The sequence below is a fragment of the Lipophrys pholis genome, assembly GCF_963383615.2.
Source record: "Lipophrys pholis genome assembly, chromosome: 8".
Lineage (NCBI taxonomy): Eukaryota > Metazoa > Chordata > Actinopteri > Blenniiformes > Blenniidae > Lipophrys > Lipophrys pholis.
The window spans coordinates 31,202,427-31,227,508 of record NC_137630.1 but is presented as its reverse complement, the minus strand read 5'-3'; the positions used below and the strand labels follow the sequence as shown (position 1 = coordinate 31,227,508).

Genomic DNA, 25,082 nt, shown 5'->3' with positions numbered 1-25,082 from the left:
GACTCGGCCCTTTGCACGTTGGCAGTGCAGGAAGATCACAATCGACAAATATTTGTGAGCACGTTCGTTTGCTCAGAAGATTCCAAACATCGCCAAGATAAATATAGTTTGGCAAACTTTGTTTGCTCTTCTAACATTTGGTCCCTGGTTCAACATTACATGGGATTTCAGCGTGACGCACCCAATGTGAAAAGTCATATTTCTGTGGTCGCTGCGTTCGAATATAAAAAGAGAGATTTGATATCGGGTGGTAGTTTGAAGCTGCCGCTGATTCTCACACATCATGCTGCCAGGATTCAGCAGCTATTTCTGTAAGTACCGCGTCAGATTTAAGGCTTTTCAATAGAGTGCCAAACAGAAAGTTGGAAAGAATTTCAGGGCTAGAATTGATAATTAAAAGGGAGGTGACAAGAAGATATACAATCAAATGAATCTGACATTTATCGAACTGAAACCCCTCAAAAAGTGGAAATGATCAATTGTAATGAGATAAAAACAGAGCTTGTTAAACAATAAAGAAAAACCTACCAAGCAAATGACTGGAAAAACATTCAGAGGACTGTGGAATAATAGATCATAAATAAATAAAAGTCATTCAAAATGAAACAATAAGATGGATATTAAATTATATTATATTTCTAGGAACTAAAACAAAGAGACTAAAACAGTCAATTAAATTAAATTAAATTAAATTAAATTAAATTAAATTAAATTAAATTAAATTAAATTTTATTTATTTTATTTAATTTTATTTAATTTAATCAAACAGTATCTAGGACAGTTCAAATAACCTTTCAGTGTTATATCATCTCTGAAACGTGGATCCGCATGGAGAAGGGAGCCGAGTTTGACTTGATGGATAAAAGTATAACTACTTGAACAGCGAGGGGAGGATTGGTGGAGGGGCGGATTTTAACATCAATCTGATAAAGCCAAATAATCCCAAACCACCAAAAGAATTTACAGATACGAAGTAAAGTCTGAATTTAACCATCAAATTTACCAGACCAGTAGAATCAAGTGTCACATTAATAAATAACCAATTCAAAAGCCTCAAAACATTAAAACAGCAAGTGGATTATTGATTAATGATATCAGTGATCTTCTACCAGGTTTTGTAATATATGAGAGCTGCTATAGGACAACAAATTAAAAGACCAAAGACCGAAGAGACAATAAATGAATTTAAAGAAGATCAGTGTAAACATTGACAAAGCATATGAAACATTTTGATATACCTTCAAATTATGATGTGAAAAACTGTCCAATAAAGAAATACAGCAAAAGAAAAAAGTATTAAGACACCCCATGAATCCAAAGAGGATTACAAAATGCTTCTAAAAAAAAGAAAAAAGAACAAACTCTAGAGAAATCATTAAATATCGACCTGAAGCAGAGGAGAACAAATACAAAAAATATAAAAAGAAATGAACAACCATTTTACGAGTACCAAAAAAAAAGTAAGAGTACCTATACATAACATATTGAATAGTGTCATTAGAAGCAGCTCAGAACACAGTAGATATCCACAATATTTTACTAATAATGATAAAATCATTGATAATATGAATGATGTGGTTGAATAACTTCAACTGGTATTTTGTATTGGACTGAATCTGGCTGGAAAAAAAATCAATAATCTTGGAGCAGATGATGGATGGAAAAAACATTAATTAATATGAATCCAAACATAATGTTTCTCACTGCAGTGGTGGAGAGAGAAATAATAGATACTGTAAATAAATGTGAAAACAAGACGTCAACTGACTGTGACGGTATCGATACGACTAAAGTCAAAAAGGTTATTGAAGAAATAATTCAGCCTCTGACATAAATCTACAATCTAAGCAACAGACATCCGTTTGTGAAAATGGGTGATATTCAGTCTTCATGCTTGGACATGGTTTATGGTGTCCCCCAGGGATCAGTATTGGGACCAAAACTATTTGTTCTTTACATAAATGACATCTGTAAAATCTCAGAAATACTTTGTTTGCTGATGATGCGAATACTTTCTGTACAGGGGAGAACTTTGGAACAGCTCAGTAATGAAATCACATCTGAATTAAAAAAGTCATTTGATAAATGGTAAATGGACTTCACTTATATAATGCTTTTCAACTGCTTGAGCAGCCCCAAAGTGCTTTACGTCGTTTATCACATTTACCCATCCACACACGCGTTCACACACCAATAAATAAACTGTCGTTAAATTTGGACAAAACAAAATGTTTGTTGTTTGGTAAATATAAGGGGTATGAAGACATAAAGGATATGATAGAGAGTGTAAAAGAAGAGAAGGTTAAAGAAATTAAGTTTCTGGGGGTGATAATCAATGAAAACATCTTCTGGAAACCTCAAATTAAACACGTTTAAACCAAAATATCCAAAAGTATTTCAGTCCTCAGGAAAGTTAAATACTTTTGAAACAACAAAGCACTATATATTCTATACCGTTCAGTAATACTGTTCACTAATACTTCTCAGTAATACTGTTCAGTAATACTGCCACGTTTGAGTTGGAAGTTTGGGGAAACACCTACAAATCCTCCCCCTGACTGCCGTCCAACCTCCAGACCAGAGCATCAGCCTGGTTCATAAAGCTTTCAGGACCATAAGACTGGCGGTTAGCGCTCTTGCCTCACAGCGAGAAGGTTGTGGGTTCAAATATGACCCCGGGGTCTTTCTGTGTGGAGTTTGCATGTTCTCACCGTGTGTGTGTGGGTTTCCTACGTGGGTTTAATTCAGGATTGTGCTGTAAAATCTAATTAACAAAAAGTAGTGAAGAATGTAACAATGAGAAATGTAATCAAATAAACACCCAGAAATGAATTACAGTGGAAAATGATTTGAAAAAGGGAAACCAGTCGCCACAGATGAAGCAAATGACAGGTGGTTGCTGATTCTCTTCCTTCTTGTCATTCAGGGCTGTCGGCAGCGTTCCTGCTTCTGCTTTCAGGTGAGGTGTTGGACGTCTCAGTCCAGAGTGCTGCAGCTCACTTTGAATCACTTTGTCTTCTCTTCAGATGAACTCACGGTGGAACCACAACTTCTGAGTTGATCAACAATGTTACCCTAAACTGCTCTCAGCTGTAATTTCTATCGCAAGGAGGTTGAGGTTGAGGTGTTCACAGGGAGGGAGAAAGAGAGTTTCTCTCTGTTAAAAGCACCTAGACATGACTGTGTTCTATGTGGAGATATATGAATAAAGTTGAATTGAATTAAATTGTACTCGAGTACAGTAGCTCCTGCGCTGTGTGCATTAGTCGTGAAGGCCATCGATACATGTGCATGAGAAAATGAGGGAGTTGATACACAAAGTGATCCAGAATCAGCTCAGACTAAAGTGTGCACCAAGAGGCATTTTCAAAATGTTCCACCTTGGGCGCTGCTTCCAGAAAGTTGTTTTTTCAGTGACTCCTAACACCATTGTCACGTAATCTAACACCTAAAAGTCAACAAACAATTCTCCGTTTTCACTTGAACTCACTGCCGTGTAAAGAGGATGTTAGAATTCAGGAGAATTCTAGACAGTGTGTATCTTCTAAGATGGGTGAGGATTTTGAGAAGCTCTGGAATTTGGGTGTCTTGAGTTTCTGGGAGTTCTGAATGCCTTGAAATAATCTCAAACAGCCTTCAAGGCTAAAAACTCCATTTCAAAGACGAGAGCCCTCATGTAGTTAACAGTAAGTTCTCCTGAAGAGGGCAGACGGATGAAGTAACACTGGTGGTTCATTTAAATGACAACAGATTAATGTTGATATGTTTAGTGTGGAATCAGAAAGTGGAGTGAGAGGCCACATTAATAATCAATCATTAATAGCACATGAAAACCAATAGAATCACAGCCTGGTTATGGAAAGTAAACACGGGCAGGTCTGAGGTGACGGTGGGGTCGAAGGGCTGCACTAACAATAATCTGATGTGATCTGTTAGTACCTGAGATCAGGCCGCGTCAAATCAACACAGTGGCATGTGAGGGGTCCTGGACTCAGCTCAGCTGTGGTAAGGTCGTCTTGATTCTTCTCGAGTTACACTTTTACGTCTCACATCTTAACTGTGGTGTAAGCTGCTCCTCCGTCGTCTCCTCAGGTGCTGGAGAGGTGATCTCCGTCGTTAAAGCCAATTATGGACGTCTTGATGGGAACAAGTGTGCAGCCAGGAAGCCGAGATCTCAGATCGCCAACACTCACTGTTCGGATCCTGCAAATAGAGTTTCTCAGAAGTAACTGATGTTCTTTTACTTCATCCTCACACTGACATTTCTAATTCCGGCTGTATTCACTCACCAAATCTCAATCCACAGATGTAACGGCAGGATGAAGTGTTCTATCAAAGCTAGTAACTCAGTGTTCGGGGACCCGTGTGGCGGCACCTACAAATACCTGGAGGTGGATTACGTCTGTCAGCGTGAGTATCTCACTGGCCTGTACTGCCCTCTATTGGTTGGTGTCAGTGACCCCAATCTGGGCCGGGTACAGGATGTCGGCTGTTCAATTTCACAATAGAATTTTTGAAATTTCTTTCATGATTAAAAGAACAGACCTTCCTACCTGAGGTGAGCCAAAAACGAGCAAATGGCTTCCAACAGCAAAGCTCTGGTGATTACTGGACAAGGCTATAGAAGCCTGGCATTGTCCAGTAATCACCACACACACAAATGCACACACACAGGTCTGCACTGTGTCGGTGCATTTACCTTGTCATGATAAAATATCAACAGAATTCTTTGATATTTCAGAGGTTAATTAACAACATGGTTTATTGATTGAGGCTCCAGTTGAGAGCAATCTGTTCTGTCTCAGCTTCATAAAACAAGCATTATTAACCCCACCCCCACCCCCACCACAATGGGTATAAAACTAATGTTTTCATCAGTAGAACCAGGTCTGAGGTGACAGTGAGGCTGCTGGACTGTCAAGTAACAAGACTCTCATGTGATCTGTTAGAACGTCAAAAGATAAATGGTGGGAGAAACACTGTGACCTGTGAGGGCTTCATTGCTCGGCTCAGATGTGGTAAGATCTTCTTAATTCTTCTTTGTCCCTAACATTTCACGTCTCTAACCTCACCTGTGGTGTAAGCTGCTCCTCCATCGTCTCCTCAGGTCCTGGAAAGGTTATCTCCGTCGTTAAAGCCAATTATGGACGTCTTGATGGGAACCAGTGCTCCAGAGGAAAACCAAAGTCTCAGCTGACAAACGTTGCCTGCAAAAATCCTGCAAACAGAGTTTCTCAGAAGTAACTGATGTTCTTTTACTTCATCCTCACATTGACACTTCTAATTCCTGCTGTGTTCACTCACCAAATCTCAATCCACAGATGTAATGGCAGAAGAAGTTGTAATATCAAAGCCAGTAACTCAGTGTTTGGAGACCCATGCGGTGGCACCTACAAATACCTGGAAGTGACTTACGTCTGTCAGGGTGAGTAACTCATTGGCCTGTTACAGCCCTCCAGAGGAGAATAACTGTTTCTATGAAGTATCAGCTCTACATTAACAAAGTTAACGACTATTTTGGGAAAAAGCACTGGGTTCAAAGAGGTTGAGTACAGAGTACACCGATGGGAATCCTGCTATAACACATGATGTTAGTTATTGAAAGTACGTGACTGGCATAGAACCCTCCAAACGCCTCACTGCTACAGTAGGCATCAGGCAAATCATTTCTCCAAATCATCCTCATTTGGTCACACAATTCTTGCCAGCGTACGTTTAGACATTGAATATTGAGACACTGGATTCAGTCACAATAGTCCTTTCCAAGACATCTTTCCAAGAGGACCATATTCTCAGAATAGCTGGACGGTTTATAGGCACAAGGATCTGCCCGATGTTGCCTTTCTGTGATGTTAGCCAATCAGGGGTCAAGTTCCCCACATCAGAACAAACTCCAACAGGGTTTACCACTGGGGGGAGGGGGTGCGATGTCGTTTATGGAAATTCCAACACCAGTCCAACACCTCTTGCAATGTGGAATATATAAATCAGACAGAGACCACCCCATATGGAAGGGTTTGGTTCCGGATCTGATGCTCTGGGTGAAGGGGAGCCCAGCTATATCTAGTTGCAACATCTCACCCTCCAGCACCTACTCTGGCTCGTTCCCCATTCCATGACATAATATTCCATCTTCCTTTGTCCACGCTCACTTGCAAAGATGCAAACCTCCATGTGGCTCCCTGCTCTCATTAGTGCTGAGCAGAAGTGAACCTCCCGCATAGCTTGTTGGTGCTATTTTGGATATTTTTGTCCTGTTTCAAAGATCAGACTTTCCTACCAGAGGTGACCTTACGAGGAGCAAATGGCTCCCAACAGCAAAGCTCTGGTCTGGTGATTACTGGACAATGCAAGAAAAACTAATGTTTTCATCAGTAGAACCAGGTCTGAGGTGACAGTGAGGCTGCTGGACTGTCAAGTAACAAGACTCTCATGTGATCTGTTAGAACGTCAAAAGATAAATGGTGGGAGAAACACTGTGACCTGTGAGGGCTTCATGGCTCGGCTCAGATGTGGTAAGATCTTCTTAATTCTTCTTTGTCCCTAATATTTCCCATCACTAATCTCACCTGTGGTGTAAGCTGCTCCTCCATCATCTCCTCAGGTCCTGGAAAGGTTATCTCCGTCGTTAAAGCCAATTATGGACGTCTTGATGGGAACCAGTGCTCCAGAGGAAAGCCAAAGTCTCAGCTGACAAACGTTGCCTGCAAAAATCCTGCAAACAGAGTTTCTCAGAAGTAACTGATGTTCTTTTACTTCATCCTCACATTGACATTTCTAACTCCTGCTGTGTTCACTCACCAAATCTCAATCCACAGATGTGACGGCACAAGAAGTTGTAATATCAGAGCCAGTAACTCAGTGTTCGGAGACCCATGCGGTGGCACCTACAAATACCTGGAAGTGAATTACGTCTGTAAACGTGAGTAACTCATTGGCCTGTTAGAGCCCTCCAGAAAGGGTTTCCTGTTTCTATGTACTATCAGTGCTCTACAAACAAAGTTACCAACTATTTCTGGTAAAAACACTGGGTTCAAGGAGGTTGGGTACGGAGTACACCTATAGGAATCCTGCAATAACCTTACTGCTACAGTACGGATCGGGCAAGTCAGTCACGACAGTCCTTTCCAAGACACCTCTCCAATAAGACCATTTACTCTGAATAGCTGGACAGTTTATTGGCAAGAACTCTCCAAAAACTTCACTGCCCCAGTTTAGATCACGCAAGCTCTCCTTCACAATAACCCTAATTAGGAAACACACTTATTGCCTTTGTAAGTCTGGGCGTTAACCAGAAGGACTATGGAGTCGAGCATATTGGCCGTTCCATGGATAATGCTTCAAGAAGGCCAACGCTCTCAGAATTGGTCAGCCCGAGTGTAGCTTCTTGCTGTTACCCAGCGGACACCAACCCAAAAGCCAGTCGGCATTGGTTGGTGTCAGTGATCCCAACTGATTTTGTCAGTTCCGTTTCACAGTGGAATTGTTGGATATCTTTGTCTTGTTTTGAACATCAGACCTTCCTACCTGAGGTCATCCTCTAAGGAGCATATTGGCTCCCAACAGCAAAGCTCTGGTGATTACTGGACAATGCAAGGCTTCTGCCACAATGCCATGATCCAGGAAGGCTTTTTTCATATTCACTTACATTTTTATTTTTTTTAAATCACACAATGTAAACCAAATCAAAAACATACAAATGAATGCCAGGTTTTCCTATGTTCGTACATTTACTTTGGCAAGACAAAATGTTGGCAGAACACTTTAATAATTGGGGGTGAAATTAACATGGTTTTCCCATTGAGACTTCAGCTGAAAGCAGTCCATTGTTTTTCAGCTTCATTAAAACAAGCAGCTTTTTCCTCCCTCCAAGGAAATGGGTGTAAAACAAATGTTTGTGTAAATATATCCAGCTCTGAGGTAAATGAGAGGCTGCTGGGCTGTTATGTAATAATAATCTTATGTGATCTGTTAGAACCTGAGAACAATGGTGGTAAGACTGTGACCTGTGAGGGCTTCATGGCTCGGCTCAGATGTGGTAAGATCTTCTTGTTCCTTCTTTGTCCCTAACATTTCACATCTCTAACCTCACCTGTGGTGTAAGCTGCTCCTCCATCGTCTCCTCAGGTCCTGGAAAGGTTATCTCCGTCGTTAAAGCCAATTATGGACGTCTTGATGGGAACAAGTGCTCCAGAGGAAAGCCAAAGTCTCAGCTGACAAACGTTGCCTGCAGAAATCCTGCAAACAGAGTTTCTCAGAAGTAACTGATGTTCTTTTACTTCATCCTCACATTGACATTTATAATTCCTGCTTGTTCACTCACCAAATCTCAATCCACAGATGTGATGGCAGAAGAAGGTGTAATATCAGAGCCAGTAACTCAGTGTTCGGGGACCCATGCGGTGGCACCTACAAATACCTGGAAGTGGATTACGTCTGTAAGAGTGAGTAACTCACTGGCCTGTTAGAGCCCTCCAGAAAATATTGACCATTTCTATAAACCATCAGCGCTGTATGTCTCGGTCAGCCAACTGATTTATAAACACAGTCACAAGTTGTTTCTGTAAGAGTAGGGGATTCGTGGAGCTCATGAGACTCCTTGTGTCTAAACTCGGTGTTTAGTATCGTTAATCCGTGCCTAGCGTAGACACTTCCCAAAACCTCACTGCACTAGTACAGACCATGTGAGCCATTTCTGCCAATTCGTCTCTTTAGGTTAGACATACAGCCTATGTAAGTTGGAACATTTCCACAGCTTGTGCGGTGAGTTGAGCGGTGAGGTAACAGTGCCGAGTCTCAGGAGGACAAAACACACAAGCAGAAGAAAGCTGCAAAGTTGAAGTCCACTTTGACCGGAAATATTTCATAAAAATAAATAAAACAAAAGCCCAATGTGGAAAAATATTTCCAGATAAAACCACGTGAAGGATTAAAAAAGAAAAAAAAACACACCAAAAAGAATCTTCTCTGTCCTCATCATCTGTGCTCAAAGGCCATTTCCACAACACCTCTACGTCACTTGCTTCTGCTTCATACAGAACTTTGACTCCACCGCCTGATTCTCACTGGCCTCTCTGTTCAGATAGATAACAGTATCGCGGTTTCTTATTCACAAGTGACGGCAGGAGGGATCGGGAGATCGGCCACAGGTTCGTACAGGCTGCTGCAGTAATGCAGTCACTGCACCGGACTGTTGTGGTGCAGAGGAGCTGAGCTATAAAGCAAAGCTCTCTGTTTACCGGTTCGTCTACATCCCACCCCTCACTGTCGTCAGGAACTTTGAGTCATGACTGAAAAGATTAGATCGTGGATACAAGCGGCCGAAATGAGTTTTCCCTGCAGGGTGGAGGCGTTACTCTGCATGATAGAGTGAGACACTCAGCCATCAGGAGAGACTCAAAGTGGAGCCGCTGCTCCTCCACATTGAAAGGGGCCAGTTGATTTGGGTCAGGCATCTGATCAGGACGCCCCCGGGTTGCCTCCTTTTAGAGGTCTACCAGTCAGGTCCAACTGGGAGGAGGCCATGAGGTCAGTCCAGGAGAGATAATATCTCTGGTTTGGTCTGGAAGCGGCCCGGGGTCCTCCCAGAAGAGCTGGAGGAAGTTGCGGGGGACAGGGATTTCTGGACTGATCTGCTCTCTGAACTGCCATGGAGAACCCAAACAGACTAAGTGGTCATGAAGATGGATGGATGGATGGATGGATGGATGGATGGATGGATGGATGGATGGATGGATGGATGGATGGATGGATGGATGGATGGATGGATGGATGGATGGGTTTTTCCATGGAGAAGAACAGCCAATTGTGTAGCACCAAGAAAAACAAGGAAGTGGGCATAGATCAAATGTTTCTGTCAGTACAACCAGGTCTGAGGTAACAGTGAGGCTGTTGGACTGTGAAGTAACAATAATTTCATGTGATCTGTTAGAACCTCAGAAGAAAGATGGTGAGAGAAACACTGTGACCTGTGAGGGCTTCATAGCTCGGCTCAGATGTGGTAAGATCTTCTTATTCCTTCTTTGTCCCTAACATTTCACATCTCTAATCTCAACTGTGGTGTAAGGTGCTCCTCCATCGTCTCCTCAGGTCCTGGAAAGGTTATCTCCGTCGTTAAAGCCAATTATGGACGTCTTGATGGGAACAAGTGCTCCAGAGGAAAGCCAAAGTCTCAGCTGACAAACGTTGCCTGCACAAATCCTGCAAACAGAGTTTCTCAGAAGTAACTGATGTTCTTTTACTTCATCCTCACATTGACATTTCTAACTCCTGCTGTGTTCACTCACCAAATCTCAATCCACAGATGTGACGGCAGAAGAAGGTGTAATATCAGAGCTAGTAACTCAGTGTTCGGAGACCCATGCGGTGGCACCTACAAATACCTGGAAGTAGATTACATCTGTCAGGGTGAGTAACTCATTGGCCTGTTACAGCCCTCCAGAAAAGCTCCTCTGTTTCTATAAGGTGGAAAAGCTCCTCTAGAGACCATCCTTTTTGTGGGTTTGGTTCCACTGCAGTGTGTGAAGGACAGCCCTACTATATCTAGTTGGGACACCCCAACTTCCAGTGCTGGCTCCAGCTCCACCTTCTTCCTCCTCACAAGAGATAATATTCTGTGTTCCAAGATTCACTTTCACCTGAAAGGGTAAAGCTCCATGTAGCTCGCGGCTCTGACGAGTGATGAGCCCAGGTTGACCTCCCACACAGCATGGTGTCGCGTCCCAGCAAACACCAAACCCAAAGCCTGCTTCATGGGTTGATGCCTGTGTTCCCAACTCCAGAGGGGCACATGATTTCCTCTGTAATGATGGCGTTTCTAGAATTTTTGGTCTCGTTTTCAACACCAGACCTTTTCCCCTTAGGTGATCCTACAATGAGCATGTTGTGTGCGACGGCAAATCTCTGGAAAATACTAGACAATGCAAGCTTTTCTTCCACAGGGCCGTGATCCAGGAAGGCTTGTTTCACATTAAGTTTGAAAAAAAAAAAAAGATTAGAAACCTTTTTTAAAAAAGTAGTAGAGTAACAGTGAAGCTGCTGGGCTGTCAAGTAACAATAATATCATGTGATCTGTTAGAACCTGAGAAGGAAGATGGTGAGATAAATGCTGTGACCTGTGAGGGCTTCATGGCTCGGCTCAGATGTGGTAAGATCTTCTTAATTCGTCTTTGTCCCTAACATTTCACGTCTCTAACCTCACCTGTGGTGTAAGCTGCTCCTCCATCGTCTCCTCAGGTCCTGGAAAGGTTATCTCCGTCGTTAAAGCCAATTATGGACGTCTTGATGGGAACCAGTGCTCCAGAGGAAAGCCAAAGTCTCAGCTGAGAAACGTTGCCTGCAAAAATCCTGCAAACAGAGTTTCTCAGAAGTAACTGATGTTCTTTTACTTCATCCTCACATTGACATTTCTAACTCCTGCTGTGTTCACTCACCAAATCTCAATCCACAGATGTGATGGCAGAAGAAGGTGTAATATCAAAGCCAGTAACTCAGTGTTTGGAGACCCATGCGGTGGCACCTACAAATACCTGGAAGTGAATTACGTCTGTCAGGGTGAGTAACTCATTGGCCTGTTACAGCCCTCCAAAAAGCTCCTCTGTTTCTATAAACTATCAGCATAGAATTATTGCTCTTCATGTGGGAAGATGGGGTTCAATTACTAGCCAAATCACAGTTTTGTTTGTTTATTTATTTTTTGATCAGCGACCCCCAGCGCTCAATCTTTTCATGGGATAGGCGGCAACAGTTGTCATAATGCTGTTGCTAAAAAGTTGTGCATGTACTTTACTGTGGCATTCAGTGGTGTTGAACTCTGCTCTCACTAGACCTGAAAAAAAAATCCTGCCCCACTAAGTATTTACATACAGAAATACCACTGCTTGGAAAACCCCACAAGGTGCTTCAGATGGCAACGATCTGGCCATTATGCCACCAACACAAGGAATGAGTCTCTGATTGGCACATTAAAAGGGTCATATTATCCAGCTTTTCAACACTTCCACATGGTCTCCTTGATTCAGATCGGTTGTATTCAAAGTTTCTAGTTTCTCCTTGATTTTCCTCAATTTGAATATTGGATCATAGGAGCTGTATTCAGAATCTGCTGTGTCTGTGTGAGCTGGACTGGCTCCACCCACACATGCCCATCTTGGGAAGCGGAGGAAGTACCTCCTCTCGTGGGGCTGTGTGCCAGAGCAGAGCTGCCTGATTGTGGGAGGAGTCAAAGGGAAGGCCTACCTTGAATAGGATTGGCCAAACCCCCGATGACACTATATGGCAGGGGTCTTCGAATCCGGGCCTCGAGAGCCAGTGTCCTGCACGTTTTAGCTCCTGCCAGCTTCAGAACACCTCAATCTAATGTCGAGGCGATAATCAAGCTTGAAAAAAAAACCAATACCAAGGCCGTTATTGCATTCAGGTGTGTTGCACCTGTGAGAGACCTAAATCTTGCAGGAGACTGGCTCTCGAGGCCAGAATTTGAAGACCCCTGCTATATAGGTTTTGATTTCTGATTGGCTCATTGGCGCAACACACTGTTTCAAAACTGAAACGAGCCAGAAAGCGAGATGACACACTTTCTTCACTTCTGGGACATCATTCCATGTATGGGGATGATTATTACTCTTGAAAACCATTAGACAGTAAATTTGACTGAATATGACCCCTTTAAGAATTTAGTGGTATAGGTTGAAATATTTCAGGATAAGCTAAGGTTGGTACATTGAGAGTTCAGCCAATAGCCGTCTATTCTTCTTTGGCTACATAAGAAGAGGATTGTTTTTGTCCCTCTGAGGTACTGGGTGTAAACCACCTCTGGTAAACGTGGTCAGGTCTCACATTACGGTGAGTCTGCTGGGGTGTGATCTAACGATAATCTGATGCGATCTGTTAGAACCTGAGAGCAAAGATGGTGAGATCAGCAGCGTGACATGTGAGGGCTCCATGGCTCAGCTCAGATGTGGTAAGAGCTTCTCATTTCTTCTTTGTCCCTAAAATTTCCCGTCTCTAATCTCACCTGTGGTGTAAGCTGCTCCTTTGTCCTTTTCCTCAGATGCTGGGCAGGTTATCTCCGTCGTTAAAGCCAATTATGGACGTCTTGATGGGAACAAGTGCTCCAGAGGAAAGCCAAAGTCTCAGCTGAGAAACATTCGCTGCAAAAATCCTGCAAACAGAGTTTCTGAGAAGTAACTGATGTTCCTTTACTTCGTTCTCACACAGACATCTCTAATTCCACCTGTATTCCCTGACACGAATCTGTATCTACAGATGTGACGGCAAACAAAGGTGTTTTATCAAAGCCAGTAACTCAGTGTTCGGAGACCCGTGCGGCGGCACGTACAAATACCTGGAGGTGGATTACCTCTGTCAGGGTGAGGAACTCAAAGGCTCGCAAGAGCATCCCAATAAAGATCATGTTTTAATAATCCTCTAGCAATATGTGCATCAGCCTGAGAGTAAACTGAAATTCACTCCACGTGCAATCCCTGAATTCCAGCAATGCCAAAGATTGAACCTTCTGGGACTACCACAGACTTTGCTTCCATGACTGCGACCTTTGTAAGATGCAGATATCGGTTTGCAGTGTCAGGAGTACCCTGTGCCAACCAGAACCGATTGTCCTCTTGCTTTAGTCTGACGGCCCCGGGACGAATGTGTCCTTGGCTCGCTGCTTCGACAGGCTCCGTCGAGTTCACGGCTGCAGATGTGCCTTGCCACTTCCACAATGGAGGCTTTCATCAGGGTGAACTTGGACGCCATGTCTCCAACCTCCAGTGGTACACAGGAGAAATTCTCACAGAGTTCTTGAGCAGAAATCCTTCAGGGGAGTTTAACAACATCTCAGCCCTCCGTCTCAGGTGGAAGGCGGTTCCTCCTAATCAGTCCCTTTCAAGTTACCAACATAAGTATTGATGTCACCCATCAAATTTATGGAATTAGTCGGAAAGACCCGTTGCAGGACCAAATCTAATTGCTTTAAGGGGCCTTTCACATTTGGATTGGACTCGGTTCACTTGGGGGAGAAACTAACGATAATCTGATGTGGTCCGTTAGAAGCTGAGCGCAAACCTGGTGAGATCAACAGCGTGACCTGTGAGGGCTCCATGGCTCGGCTCAGATGTGGTAAGATCTTCTAATTTCATTCTTTGCTCAAAACATCTCACATCTCTCATCTCAGCTGTGGCTCAAGTTGCATCTGCAATCATCTTTTCAGATGTTGGACAGGTCATCTCCATCCTCGAAGCTAACTATGGACGTCTGGATCGCACCACGTGTTCCACAGGAAAGCCAACGTCTCAGCTCAGAAACGTTCGCTGCTCAAATCCTGCAAACAGAGTTTCTCAGAAGTAACGGATGTTCTTTGACTTCATCCTCACGCTGATGTTTCTAATTCCAACTGTATTCACTGACATGGACTTCAATCCACAGATGTGACGGCAGAAGAAGGTGTAATATCAGAGCTAGTAACTCAGTGTTCGGGGACCCGTGCGGTGGCACGTACAAATACCTGGCGGTGGATTACATCTGTCAGGGTGAGGAACTCATGGATGTTTTATCAATCAACAGTCATTGTTTCTCCTCACTGTCAGCACAGTGTGAACCAGTCTCATGGCTGATCCATTGTACAGGCACGAGTCAGTTCGGTTACAGGTCACCGCCAAAAGCAGGCTAACGTCCAGTCATGATTATAAAAAACATTTTGAAGCTGCAGAGCTGCTGCATGCTGATGAGGCTCAACATTAGCAGAGCTGAAGCATCGACTGTTTCTGTCTCATCAGTTCAAGTTCAGTCCTCCTGACAACAACGTGAAAGATACTCCACTGTGAAGAACATCAGCATTAGCCGGGTTGTTGTTCAAGCTGCTTTCAGGAGGACAGACATGTTTCAGGATTGATCATGGCACTCCTCCAGTGAATGAAAGTTGAGTGAAATAGCAAACATTAAGTAAGCTGCTTTTGAAAATCTGAAGTTGTAAGTGTGAGCAGGACATGACAAGACAGTAGCAGTGGTGAGCCGAATAACTCAGTGTTAACACGTTTACTCTGGCACGTTCAAATATGCAAGAAAATGTTCATATTCGGGGAGGGGTGGGGCAGGGGGGTGGGCCTTGTGGCTTATCCACTGACGTTTCAGCTGAGTGCAGTCAGTTTCTCCTGAGCTACACAAGCACAGCAGCAATGTAGGGAAACATTATCAGGTGTGAGGAAACAGTGAGGGTGCTGGCTGGTAAACATTATAATCTCATGTGATCCGTTAGAACCTGAGAGCAAACCTCGTCAGATCAACAGTGTGACCTGTGAGGGGTCCAGGGCTCAGCTCAAATGTGGTAAGAGCTTCTCAATTCTCCTCTTCTTTTAACATTAGATGTCTCTAATCTCACCTGTGGTGTAAGCTGCTCCTCCATCGTCTCCTCAGGTCCTGGAAAGGTTATCTCCGTCGTTAAAGCCAATTATGGACGTCTTGATGGGAACAAGTGCTCCAGAGGAAAGCCAAAGTCTCAGCTGAGAAACGTTGCCTGCAAAAATCCTGCAAAAAGAGTTTCTCAGAAGTAACTGATGTTCTAGTACATCCTCACACTGGCATCTGTCTGATTCTGTTTTCACTGACACGAATCTACCTTCACAGGTGTAACGGCAGAAGAAGGTGTTCTATCAGAGCCAGTAACTCAGTGTTCGGGGACCCGTGCGGTGGCACATACAAATACCTGGAGGTGGATTACATTTGTCAGGGTGAGTAACTCACAGGCCTGCTACAGTGCTCCAGTAAAGATGACATGCCTCTATATGCTGTCAGCACAGTGTGGGTCTACTTAGTGAAAGTCATTCTCCACGGCCTTCGCGATATCGCCCATGCCACAGATTTTGCTCCCACCACTGCCTCGGCCTTGTTAGCCTGCAGTGTCAGGAGTCTGAGGCCAACTTGAACAGAACCACTGGCGTTGACCGGCGCGTCCCTGGGTCACAGTCCGGCCACCGCCTCACCGAGCTGCTCCCATAGAGCAGCGTTGAACGAGGCCCAACCCAACACCCTCTGGTGCATGGCAGGAATCCTCACAGGTGGAAGCTGGAATCACTGCGCTTCCACAGCACACACAGGTCTGCAGGGTCTGACCTGCAGTTGTCCCGTCATATGATCCGACTCACCACTGCATGGTGATCAGCTGGTCTCTAGAGTTTCCAAAACATTCCATCTCAGGTCGATGTGGTACCATTTACCAGTATGAGCATCCTTGTAGTTGACCATTGTGTTCGTTATGGACAATCTGTGACTATCGTGGGACTCTAACGCCAACTCACTGCTCAGGCTCACATTGAAAATTAATTAGTTACTTGTGAAAGTAACTTTTGTGTTCCACTTGGCTGCTGGTCGTTGAACTCAGACCCATCTGATGTGATCTATTAGAACCCGAGATCAGACCTGGTGAGAAAAGCAGCGTGACCTGTGAGGGGTCCACAGCTCAGCTCAAGTGTGGTAAGATCATCTTATTACATCCTTGTTTAGGACGTCTCTAACCTCACCTGTGGTGTAAGCTGCTCCTCCATCGTCTCCTCAGATCCTGGAAAGGTTATCTCCGTCGTTAAAGCCAATTATGGACGTCTCGATGGGAGAAAGTGTGCAAAAGGAAAACCAAAGAATCAGCTGAGCAACGTCAAATGCTCACATCCTGCAAGCAAAGTTTCGAACAAGTACCTCACGCTCTCCGAGTCCATCCTCACGCTTCCTTTTCTAATTCAAACTACATTAATTGACACTGTTCTCAATCCACAGATGTGACGGTAAACAAAGCTGTTCTATCAGAGCCAGTAACTCCGTGTTTGGAGACCCGTGCGGTGGCACGTACAAATACCTGGAGGTGGATTACCTCTGTCAGGGTGAGGAGCTCGCAGGCCTGTTGCAGTGCTCCGATACAGACGACACGTTTCATTGTTTCTGTTGTCAGTGGAACGTAGGGGTTACATTCCCAGCACCTGAAAAAAAAATATCAATAATTCAAAAAGTAGCCCGTCGTTGTTGTTGTAACTGTTGTTCGCCTTTTCATTCACACTCATCAGCGTATAGCTTTAGATAACATTTACGCAACTTTTCCAAAGAAAATGCATCTTTTTTGATAGTTTTTGTTTCAGAAAAGTTTTGTCTTTACATAGGAAAAACGCTGAAAATGATGTAGTTTTCATGTTGGTCCATTAGTTGGTGCTGTTGTTAGCTTTAGTAACGAAACCAGAAACAGATGCAGCAGAGACCAATGAGCTCTAAACATTAACAGCAGGAGAACACAGACATTCTAGTAGACAGACCACCAAGTTGGATTGTTATAACAGTGACTGTCAAAATAAAAGTACCAAGTCCCAGGAGAATATGGAGTCACAACACCATGGAGGAAACATTGTTCTGATTAGCTCTACTGAGCATGTGCAGAACTACTAGTTAATACGGCCGTGCGCGTGAGCAGTAGCAGCATTTGCTCCGTTTCCATGGAGATGGAACGTTTTTTAAAAAGTTATGTTCTCAGTGGCTCCAAGCAACTCTGTCGTGTAAACCGACCCCAGAATGCAACAAAAGTTTCCCAATTTTCACTCGAATACATCGTCGTGTAAAGGGGGCCATACTGTTATCGTCTTTACTTTAATGAAGTTTAAAAAAATAGTTACTGCAAGGTCAACAGCGAGAGCGAACGCCATAACATTAATGAGCTGGACAGAAAGATGGGAATTGCACGGGCAACTGTTATCAACAATGACGAAAGTTATCAGGTGACTGTAATCACACACGATTTAAATTTGCATTTGATTAACAGGCCAAGAAGTTACAACCTAAACTTTCGCACGTTTCTTCTCAAATGAAGTTCACTCAATAAACTCGTTTGTTTTTGCTGGAGACTAACTTTACTTTAACGTATACTGAGAGCAGTTTCTTTAGCTCGTATTCAGACTGCGTTCAGGTCCATGTCACTCGTTATTACACACATGTGCAGGAATCTTTCCTGACTCTCTGTGACTGGTTGTGACTGGCAGCTCCGAGAATCCAGGCGAGGGGACTGATCAACGTGGTGTCCTGTGAAGGAGCTGCAGCTGTGCTGACGTGCGGTGAGATCTCCTTCTTTTACATGTCTGTTATGTTTGCACGTTGTCAGAGCAGCGCTTTTTACTTCGTCTTCTCTTCTGCTCAGACGATTGTGGGGTGATATCTGTCAAGCGTGAGTATTACGGGCGTCGCGACAGGACCACGTGTGCCAAAGGCCGCCCTGCCTCTCAGCTGAGAAATGACCAGTGCTTCAATCCGACGGGAAATGTAGCCGAGAGGTGTGACACGCCCCAGTTATTCTTAAGGGTTTTTTGTTTTTTTTAACGAGATATGATTCAAAGCGTTTAAAAAACTTGCATTCACAACAGCAGTGGTGATACAGACATGTGAGCCTGATGCACGAAATTCTAACACATTCATTTCTTTTACTGCACTTTATTTAGTTTGTTTGGATAAGAGATGTACCAATACCGATACCAGTATCAGTCCGATGCCACGCAGAGTACTCGTTCTCGTAAAATATCCCGGATACAACCCGGCGAGTATTCCATGACGTCCGTCAGCAACGTCAGCAGCAGGGAGACGAGAGAGGGCAAGCAATGTCCGCAGTTCAGAGATTCTTTAATATTAATGACAACAAAAGTAAAACGGACTGTAAATTCTGTTCTGACAAAATATCAAGAGGAGGAGAAAGATAGTTGGTACAACACCAGCAACAAACCAATAAATAAATAAATACACTCAGACGAAAACATAACCTTCTCGGCCAACTTTGTTGGTCACCCAACTTTCGTTGGTAAAGGTTATAAAACAATAGAATTGGCAACACTACTTATCCTTTAAGACAGTGGCATCGGTGCGTCCCTCCTTAACCCTCCTAGAAGTTAAAATCATTTAGTAAATTGCGTCGTGCACGTCTACAGAACTTGGATTGTGCTTGTGGTTTGTCATTATTCACACATGAATCTGCTTCCACAGCTGTGACGGGAAAACCAGCTGCATCATCAGAGCCAGTAACTCTGTGTTTGGAGACCCGTGTGGCGGCACATACAAATACCTGGAGGTGGATTACACCTGTGAACGTGAGTCCGGCCCCACTGCTGCACTATGGACCCACACACTGACATGTCAAAATGCAGCGTTTTCACATTTCTGTTAAAAAAAAAAAAAAAAAAAGTCCATTTCCACGGAAACAGCAGAAACACTGAAAATGATGTAGTTTTGATGTTGGGCCACTAGTTGGCGCTGTTGATTGTTTTTGTAATGAGACCACACGTGTGTGAATGTGTGAATTGTGATGCGCTATGTAAAGCACTTTGGGGCTATTGTCAGTGAAAAGGCGCTATATATGTTAGTCCATTTATCATTTTAATAATTGGAGTACACAGACATTTGTTGACTTTTTCAAAGGATGAGTACGAGTCCTTCATCCAGGATCAGACCTGATACCCGATACTGGTATCAGTACATTCCTAATACAATGAATGGTAACATCATTGTCGCAGTACAGTCAGTCTTTTATGATATTCTGCAGTTTGCAGTAAGGATCAATTTGCAGGCGTGCTGCTGTTGTGTGTTTGGGAATGTTGTGGTTGAGGGGTTACTACCAGCTTTAGGTCACATATTAATCATATTAACGTCACACAGGGGTTTTATTGACATTCATTGTGTGAATCTGGAGTCAGTGCTTTTGCTTAATAACTGAATTCTAACTGCTCTCTCCGTTCCTTCAGGATTTGGTGTGTGTGTGTGTGTGTGTGTGTGTGTGTGTGTGTGTGTGTGTGTGTGTGTGTGTGTGTGTGTGTGTGTGTGTGTGTGTGTGTGTGTGTGTGTTTTCACTGACAAATATTGTATCATCAGACACTTAAACAGATTGATTATAAATACCACACTTTGCAAAGATAACATGTTTCACAAATCTTACAACTAAGTTTATATAGTTGAGTTTAACCCCCCCACGGTTTAGTAACACCGTAACGTTTACGTTTTTGCAAAAGTATTCAATTACAGTTACTTCCCATCAGAGCTGAACACGTTGGTTGAGCCTGATTCTGTTGAAACCTCTGTGACTCACTGAGAATGTGGCGCCGTGAAGCAGGACGACGGCTTCATTCAAGTCACTTTGGGGTTAAATGTGGAATAGGTCATAAGACTCGTTGTGCTCAGGTCCTGTTGACTTTCAGGTGACAAAATGTCTTAAATCTGTCTGAAACCCTCAATCAAACAAAAGTGAAAATGTCTGGACATACAGCAAACCTTCATACTTCTCTTTCAGTGCACGAACAATCGTCTCGTCAGTCCCACAGCGTGACGTGTGAAGGATCCACGGCTCAGTTCAGATGTGGTAAGTTCGTCTTTTCTCATCCTTGTTCCCAACTTTTCTGGTCTCTGATCTCCCCTGTGGCGTAAGCTGCTCCTCCGTCGCCTCCCCAGACCCCGGACAAGTGATCTCCGTCCTTAAAGCCAACTACGGACGACTCAACGAGGACACGTGTGCAGCCGGGAGGCCCAGGTCTCAGCTCAGCGACGTCAAATGCTCAAATCCTGCAAACGAAGTTTCTGAGATGTAACTAACGTTCTTTCACCGAGTTCATCGTCGCTGGCAGGTTTGTGGTTCTAACTGAATTCACCGACATGAATCTGCTTCCACAGCTGTAACGGCAAAAGCGACTGTTCAGTCAGCGCCAGCAACTCTGTGTTTGGAGACCCGTGTGGCGGCACGTACAAATACCTGGAGGTGGATTACATGTGTCTCAGTAAGTAACTAACAGGCCTGAGGATTACATGGGTCTCAGTAAGTAACTAACAGGCCAGATACAGCTGCCGTGTCTGATTGAGTTCCTAAAATAATTACTTCTTCAAGAAAAAAAGTTACTTAGTGAATTACTTAAAGTGGAAAGTAACCAGTTACTACAGTATTGTTACTGAGTTACTCAGTTGCGATATCTGCTCCATTACAGTAATGCATAACTTTAGAGTCTCTTTGGTCAGTCGTAATAATGGGAAAATTACCCTACATTGTAAACATAACATCTGAGACTCTGTACCATTTTTATTGGATAATTACTTTATATTGGCTATATGTTTATTTTTTTTTTTATTATTTTGTTTATGCATCAATGTTATATATTGTGCCTCATATCCTCCATTGGAAATGTTCCCGGGATCATCGGGTGTTTTGAGTCTTTCCACCAATCAGACGCTGGCTTGTACACCAGCAGCAGCCGTCTGGTCCTGAACCAAAGTATGTGGAGGATTTTACTGTTGTTCGATTGGTGGACATCATGAAGGTTTTTTTTACCTTCACCAACGAACATCCGGGGCAGGTTATGTTTTAGTCTGCTTGTATTTATTTATTTATTTATTGGTTGGAAGGATCTTACCAACTTTTCGCAAAAACTATTAAACCGAATTGCATGAAATCTTTGGAGATGATTTGTCATCATCCAAGGACCAATTGATTAGATTTTTAAACGTTGACGGCTCAACGTTCCTCAATAAATCCCAAAAGAATCAGGTCACCGCAGGAGCTCAGGACGAGGTCCTCACTTCAGGGACAGGTTCTCAGTCGAGGGTCGTCTTGAGCCGCCGGTATTGGCAGAGTCAAACCTACACCAAACAACCTCACTGACCTGGATAGAGTCCATGAAAGTATTCCTAAGGGAGGAATCCGTCTGGAAAGGGAGGAATATTTGAACTCATGTGATCTCAGCCTGACCTGCTTTGTGCTCGACAGCCCGCAGTCTGACATGCGAGGGTAACGTGTCTCAGATCAAGTGCAGTGAGTACATCTTCTTGTCCAGTGTCACGTTTCAGCTCCTCCGTCTTACCTGCGCTTCCAGCTGACTGTTTCCATCTCCTGCCATCAGGTCCTGGGAAGATCATCACCGTCCTCAACGCAGTTTATGGGCGCAGCGACGAGACCACCTGTCCCTCCCAGCGTCCCGAAGCCAACATTGAAACCTGCTCAGTGGCGGTGGACAGCGTGGCAGAGAGGTGAGAGGCGCTGGCTTCCTGGTCGTGTCACTATCCGACAGTCTCGGATTCGCTCACGTCGTTCTGCCTCCACAGGTGCAACAGGAGGAACAGCTGCTTCGTCGCAGCGAAGAGCACGGAGCTGGGAGACCCGTGCGAGGGCACGTCCAAATACCTGGCGGTGGATTACATCTGTGAAAGTACATCACTGCTCAGATACTTTACACTCACCGTTTCCACATGAATGTTTGTACTGTCCCAGGGAAAATATGGTTTCATGAAGCATGGCTGCCACTTCGATTAAAGTCCCTCTCCCAGAATCCCTTCAGAAAATAAGGAAAACTGCAGCTCCAGTTTTAGTTGTTGATGTTCGTCTCTAATACGTTGTCAAAACCTTTCTGAAGGAAATTCCTCATCACACTCAGGCAAACACGTATTTCTACCATATAGATTTCACAAAAGATAACCGTTTGTCAACATTGTTGACAGATTCCCGAGGCATCGTGTCACAAGATCCTGTTTGTCCACTGGATCTCTCCAGATCTGGATTCTCACTGGGAAAACCACCAGCCATCAGCTTCACTACATTTCAGAAGATTCTTGTGGCTTGAAAACTTTCTTTGAGAAAGTCTGGACTTTTTTAACCCCGACTTGGTCAAATGTTGATATTCTGGCTGGAGCTGCCGCAAGGCCATCATTGATTTCCCAGAAACCCTTGCGGCAGATTTCCCAAGATGACATCAGTCAGGAAACAAGCAGTTTGATGGTTTGTCTGTAAACATCTGGGTTGTGGTGTGAAGGCTTTGGGAAACTGCAGGTTGAACTGAGAGGAAGTGAGTGGAGATGGTTTTGTTTTGGTGTGTCGCTTTACTCTCTGGGCAGAAGTCACACCTCTGGAAAGGAGAGTTTAAATCAGGATTCTGGTGGAGGAACTTTAATAGTAATGACACAGGAGCGGTGCTTCACGTCGACACTCCCACGGTTCGAGTTTCTCCGTCCACCTGAGAAAGTTGTTTCCGGGTCCAGACACTGCGATCGTACCGACGCAGCAGACGATGAACAGATGAGAACGAATCGCTCGGCTCGATGGAACGTTTCCGATTAAAAAAAGCAGGAACTACGTGGAACCGCCACGCACCTGCTAAACACCCGACGTTAAGTTATTCCTTAACTTGCACTGAAACATTTTTGATACACCAGAAGATTAAATTAAACCAAATAACTAAACATAATTTTGTTGATTATTTCTATTGATTGATTTGATTTGATTTATTTATTTAATTCGAACGAATGAACAATTTAAAATCAGATGAAACAAATAGAAAAGAAAGAAAAGGAAAAACAAAAAAAAATGCCTATTTTGATATAATACACTGATATAATATTGATTCATCCATCTCACAAAATCAGTTTGAAGTGTTGCTCCGTGTAATCAAATACTGAAACTTAAAAATTGTAATTAATCAATCACAAAGCTGTAATTAATCAGATTTATGTTTGTCGTCGGGTCCCACCATAATTTAATCACGTAATATAATTCCAGTAAAAAAATGCGCCGATACCGATACCGGTAATGGTAATGGTAACGATACTGCACTGAGTACTCGTACTCCGATACTACTCATACACAACATCCACAGTTTGGACTCACACTTTTCGGTTAAAAAGTGATGTCGGTTCGTCCATTATAAATTAGTCAAGACTTAAGTCAAGCAAAACCAGGGTAACCTGGGATTTACGTCTGGTCTTCACATATCACATATTCTCGATACATATCAAACACAATATTTCTTTTTTTATGTAAAACCTACATGTCCGAAAAAAAAAAAAAAAAAAAAAAATTATTATTTACTTGCTTTTCAGCTTTGGTAACGGTGCATAATAAAATACTAATTTGGAAGCAGGTTCCCGCGAGCTGGAGCATTCTTGCTAACGCTGCAACGTTAGCTTTTGATTAGCATTGTGTAAAATTAAAATTACCCAATAATCATTGCCAAAATAAAAGAAATTTAAAAATTAATTTCAGGGCTTTAATATAACTAAGCACTGGTTTTTCTAACGTTTTGTTTCTTTCACTCACTCGACAGATTTGATGTGTTTTTCTTTTCTTTTCACAGCTAACATGGTCGGATAGAAGCAGTGAAATCACTTCACCATGGCAACGCAGGTCATTTTGGATGGAACGTACACCAGCAAAGCAAAGAACACGACACGAGCACAAGAACGCGGTCACATGGGAGACGGGCGGCCCGCAGGGCAGCGTCCCGGTACTTATGGTCCTGTGACGTACAGATAGCTGATCCAAGCTGTTTGCTGCACTTTTCTTTTTTCTATTTAATCCCCTTTTACAAAACTAGAGCTGCTTCTGTTGGTGTCATTCAACTGTGACTGCTTCAGTTTTTATTTCAGCCCTCTAATAAACTTCACTTTGCATCCAAAGACTCGCTGTCATCTCTGAAACATCAGGTGAATGACCGCCGAGGACACCAGGGTTACGTTCCTCCACTCTCTGTTCTTTCAGGCATTAGACCAGGGGTAGGGAACCCTGGTCCTCAAGAGCCGCAGTCCTGCCTGTTTTCCATGTCTCCCTGCTCAAACACACCTGAGTTATCATGATGAACCCTGCAGAAAGCTTGATAACGAGCCAATAATTGCTGTCAGCTGTGTTGATGCGAGGACACATTGAAAACGTGCAGGACTGCGGCTCTTGAGGACCAGGGTTCCCCACCCCTGCATTAGACTAACGCTTGATGTCACTCCTTTCCTGTCCCGACAGCTCAGGCCCCGTTCCCACGACAACGATTTCAAGTGAAAATGCTAAACTTTCATTACGTTTTGGGGAGACTGTTCACACGACGACGGAGCTCAGAGCCTCCGAAAACACAACACTCTGAAAACCATCCGACTTCGTGTAGACGGAGGAGACACTGTTCCTGGTCCTGGTCCTGGTCCTGGTCCGGGTCACCACGGCCATAGTAACTAGTCGTCGTGCACATGCTCAGTAGATGGACAATAACAATTTTTGATTTCAGAAACTTTTCTTCTGAAAACACAAAGACGATGCATTTTCACTTGAAACTTAGTTG

General features: G+C 43.6%; 1 protein-coding gene across 1 annotated transcript; it reads left to right on the top strand.

Moving 5' to 3' along the window:
* The first annotated feature begins 249 nt into the window (after positions 1-249).
* Positions 250-24,432, top strand: LOC308113119 (uncharacterized protein). The gene is made up of 42 exons (XM_080469108.1): positions 250-311; positions 2,927-2,959; positions 3,937-4,005; positions 4,093-4,225; positions 4,307-4,410; positions 4,950-5,018; positions 5,108-5,240; positions 5,322-5,425; positions 6,447-6,515; positions 6,605-6,737; positions 6,819-6,922; positions 7,976-8,038; positions 8,128-8,260; positions 8,341-8,444; positions 9,932-10,000; positions 10,090-10,222; positions 10,304-10,407; positions 11,078-11,146; positions 11,236-11,368; positions 11,450-11,553; positions 12,893-12,961; positions 13,052-13,184; positions 13,267-13,370; positions 14,053-14,121; positions 14,213-14,345; positions 14,428-14,531; positions 15,257-15,325; positions 15,415-15,547; positions 15,625-15,728; positions 16,402-16,470; positions 16,553-16,685; positions 16,768-16,871; positions 18,012-18,083; positions 18,167-18,299; positions 19,000-19,103; positions 20,297-20,365; positions 20,455-20,587; positions 20,674-20,777; positions 21,758-21,802; positions 21,891-22,017; positions 22,093-22,196; positions 24,114-24,432. The coding sequence occupies exons 1-42, from the start codon at positions 284-286 to the stop codon at positions 24,128-24,130; spliced, it is 4,023 nt and encodes a 1,340-aa protein (XP_080325234.1). The 5' UTR covers positions 250-283; the 3' UTR covers positions 24,131-24,432.
* Positions 24,433-25,082: the final 650 nt, after the last annotated feature.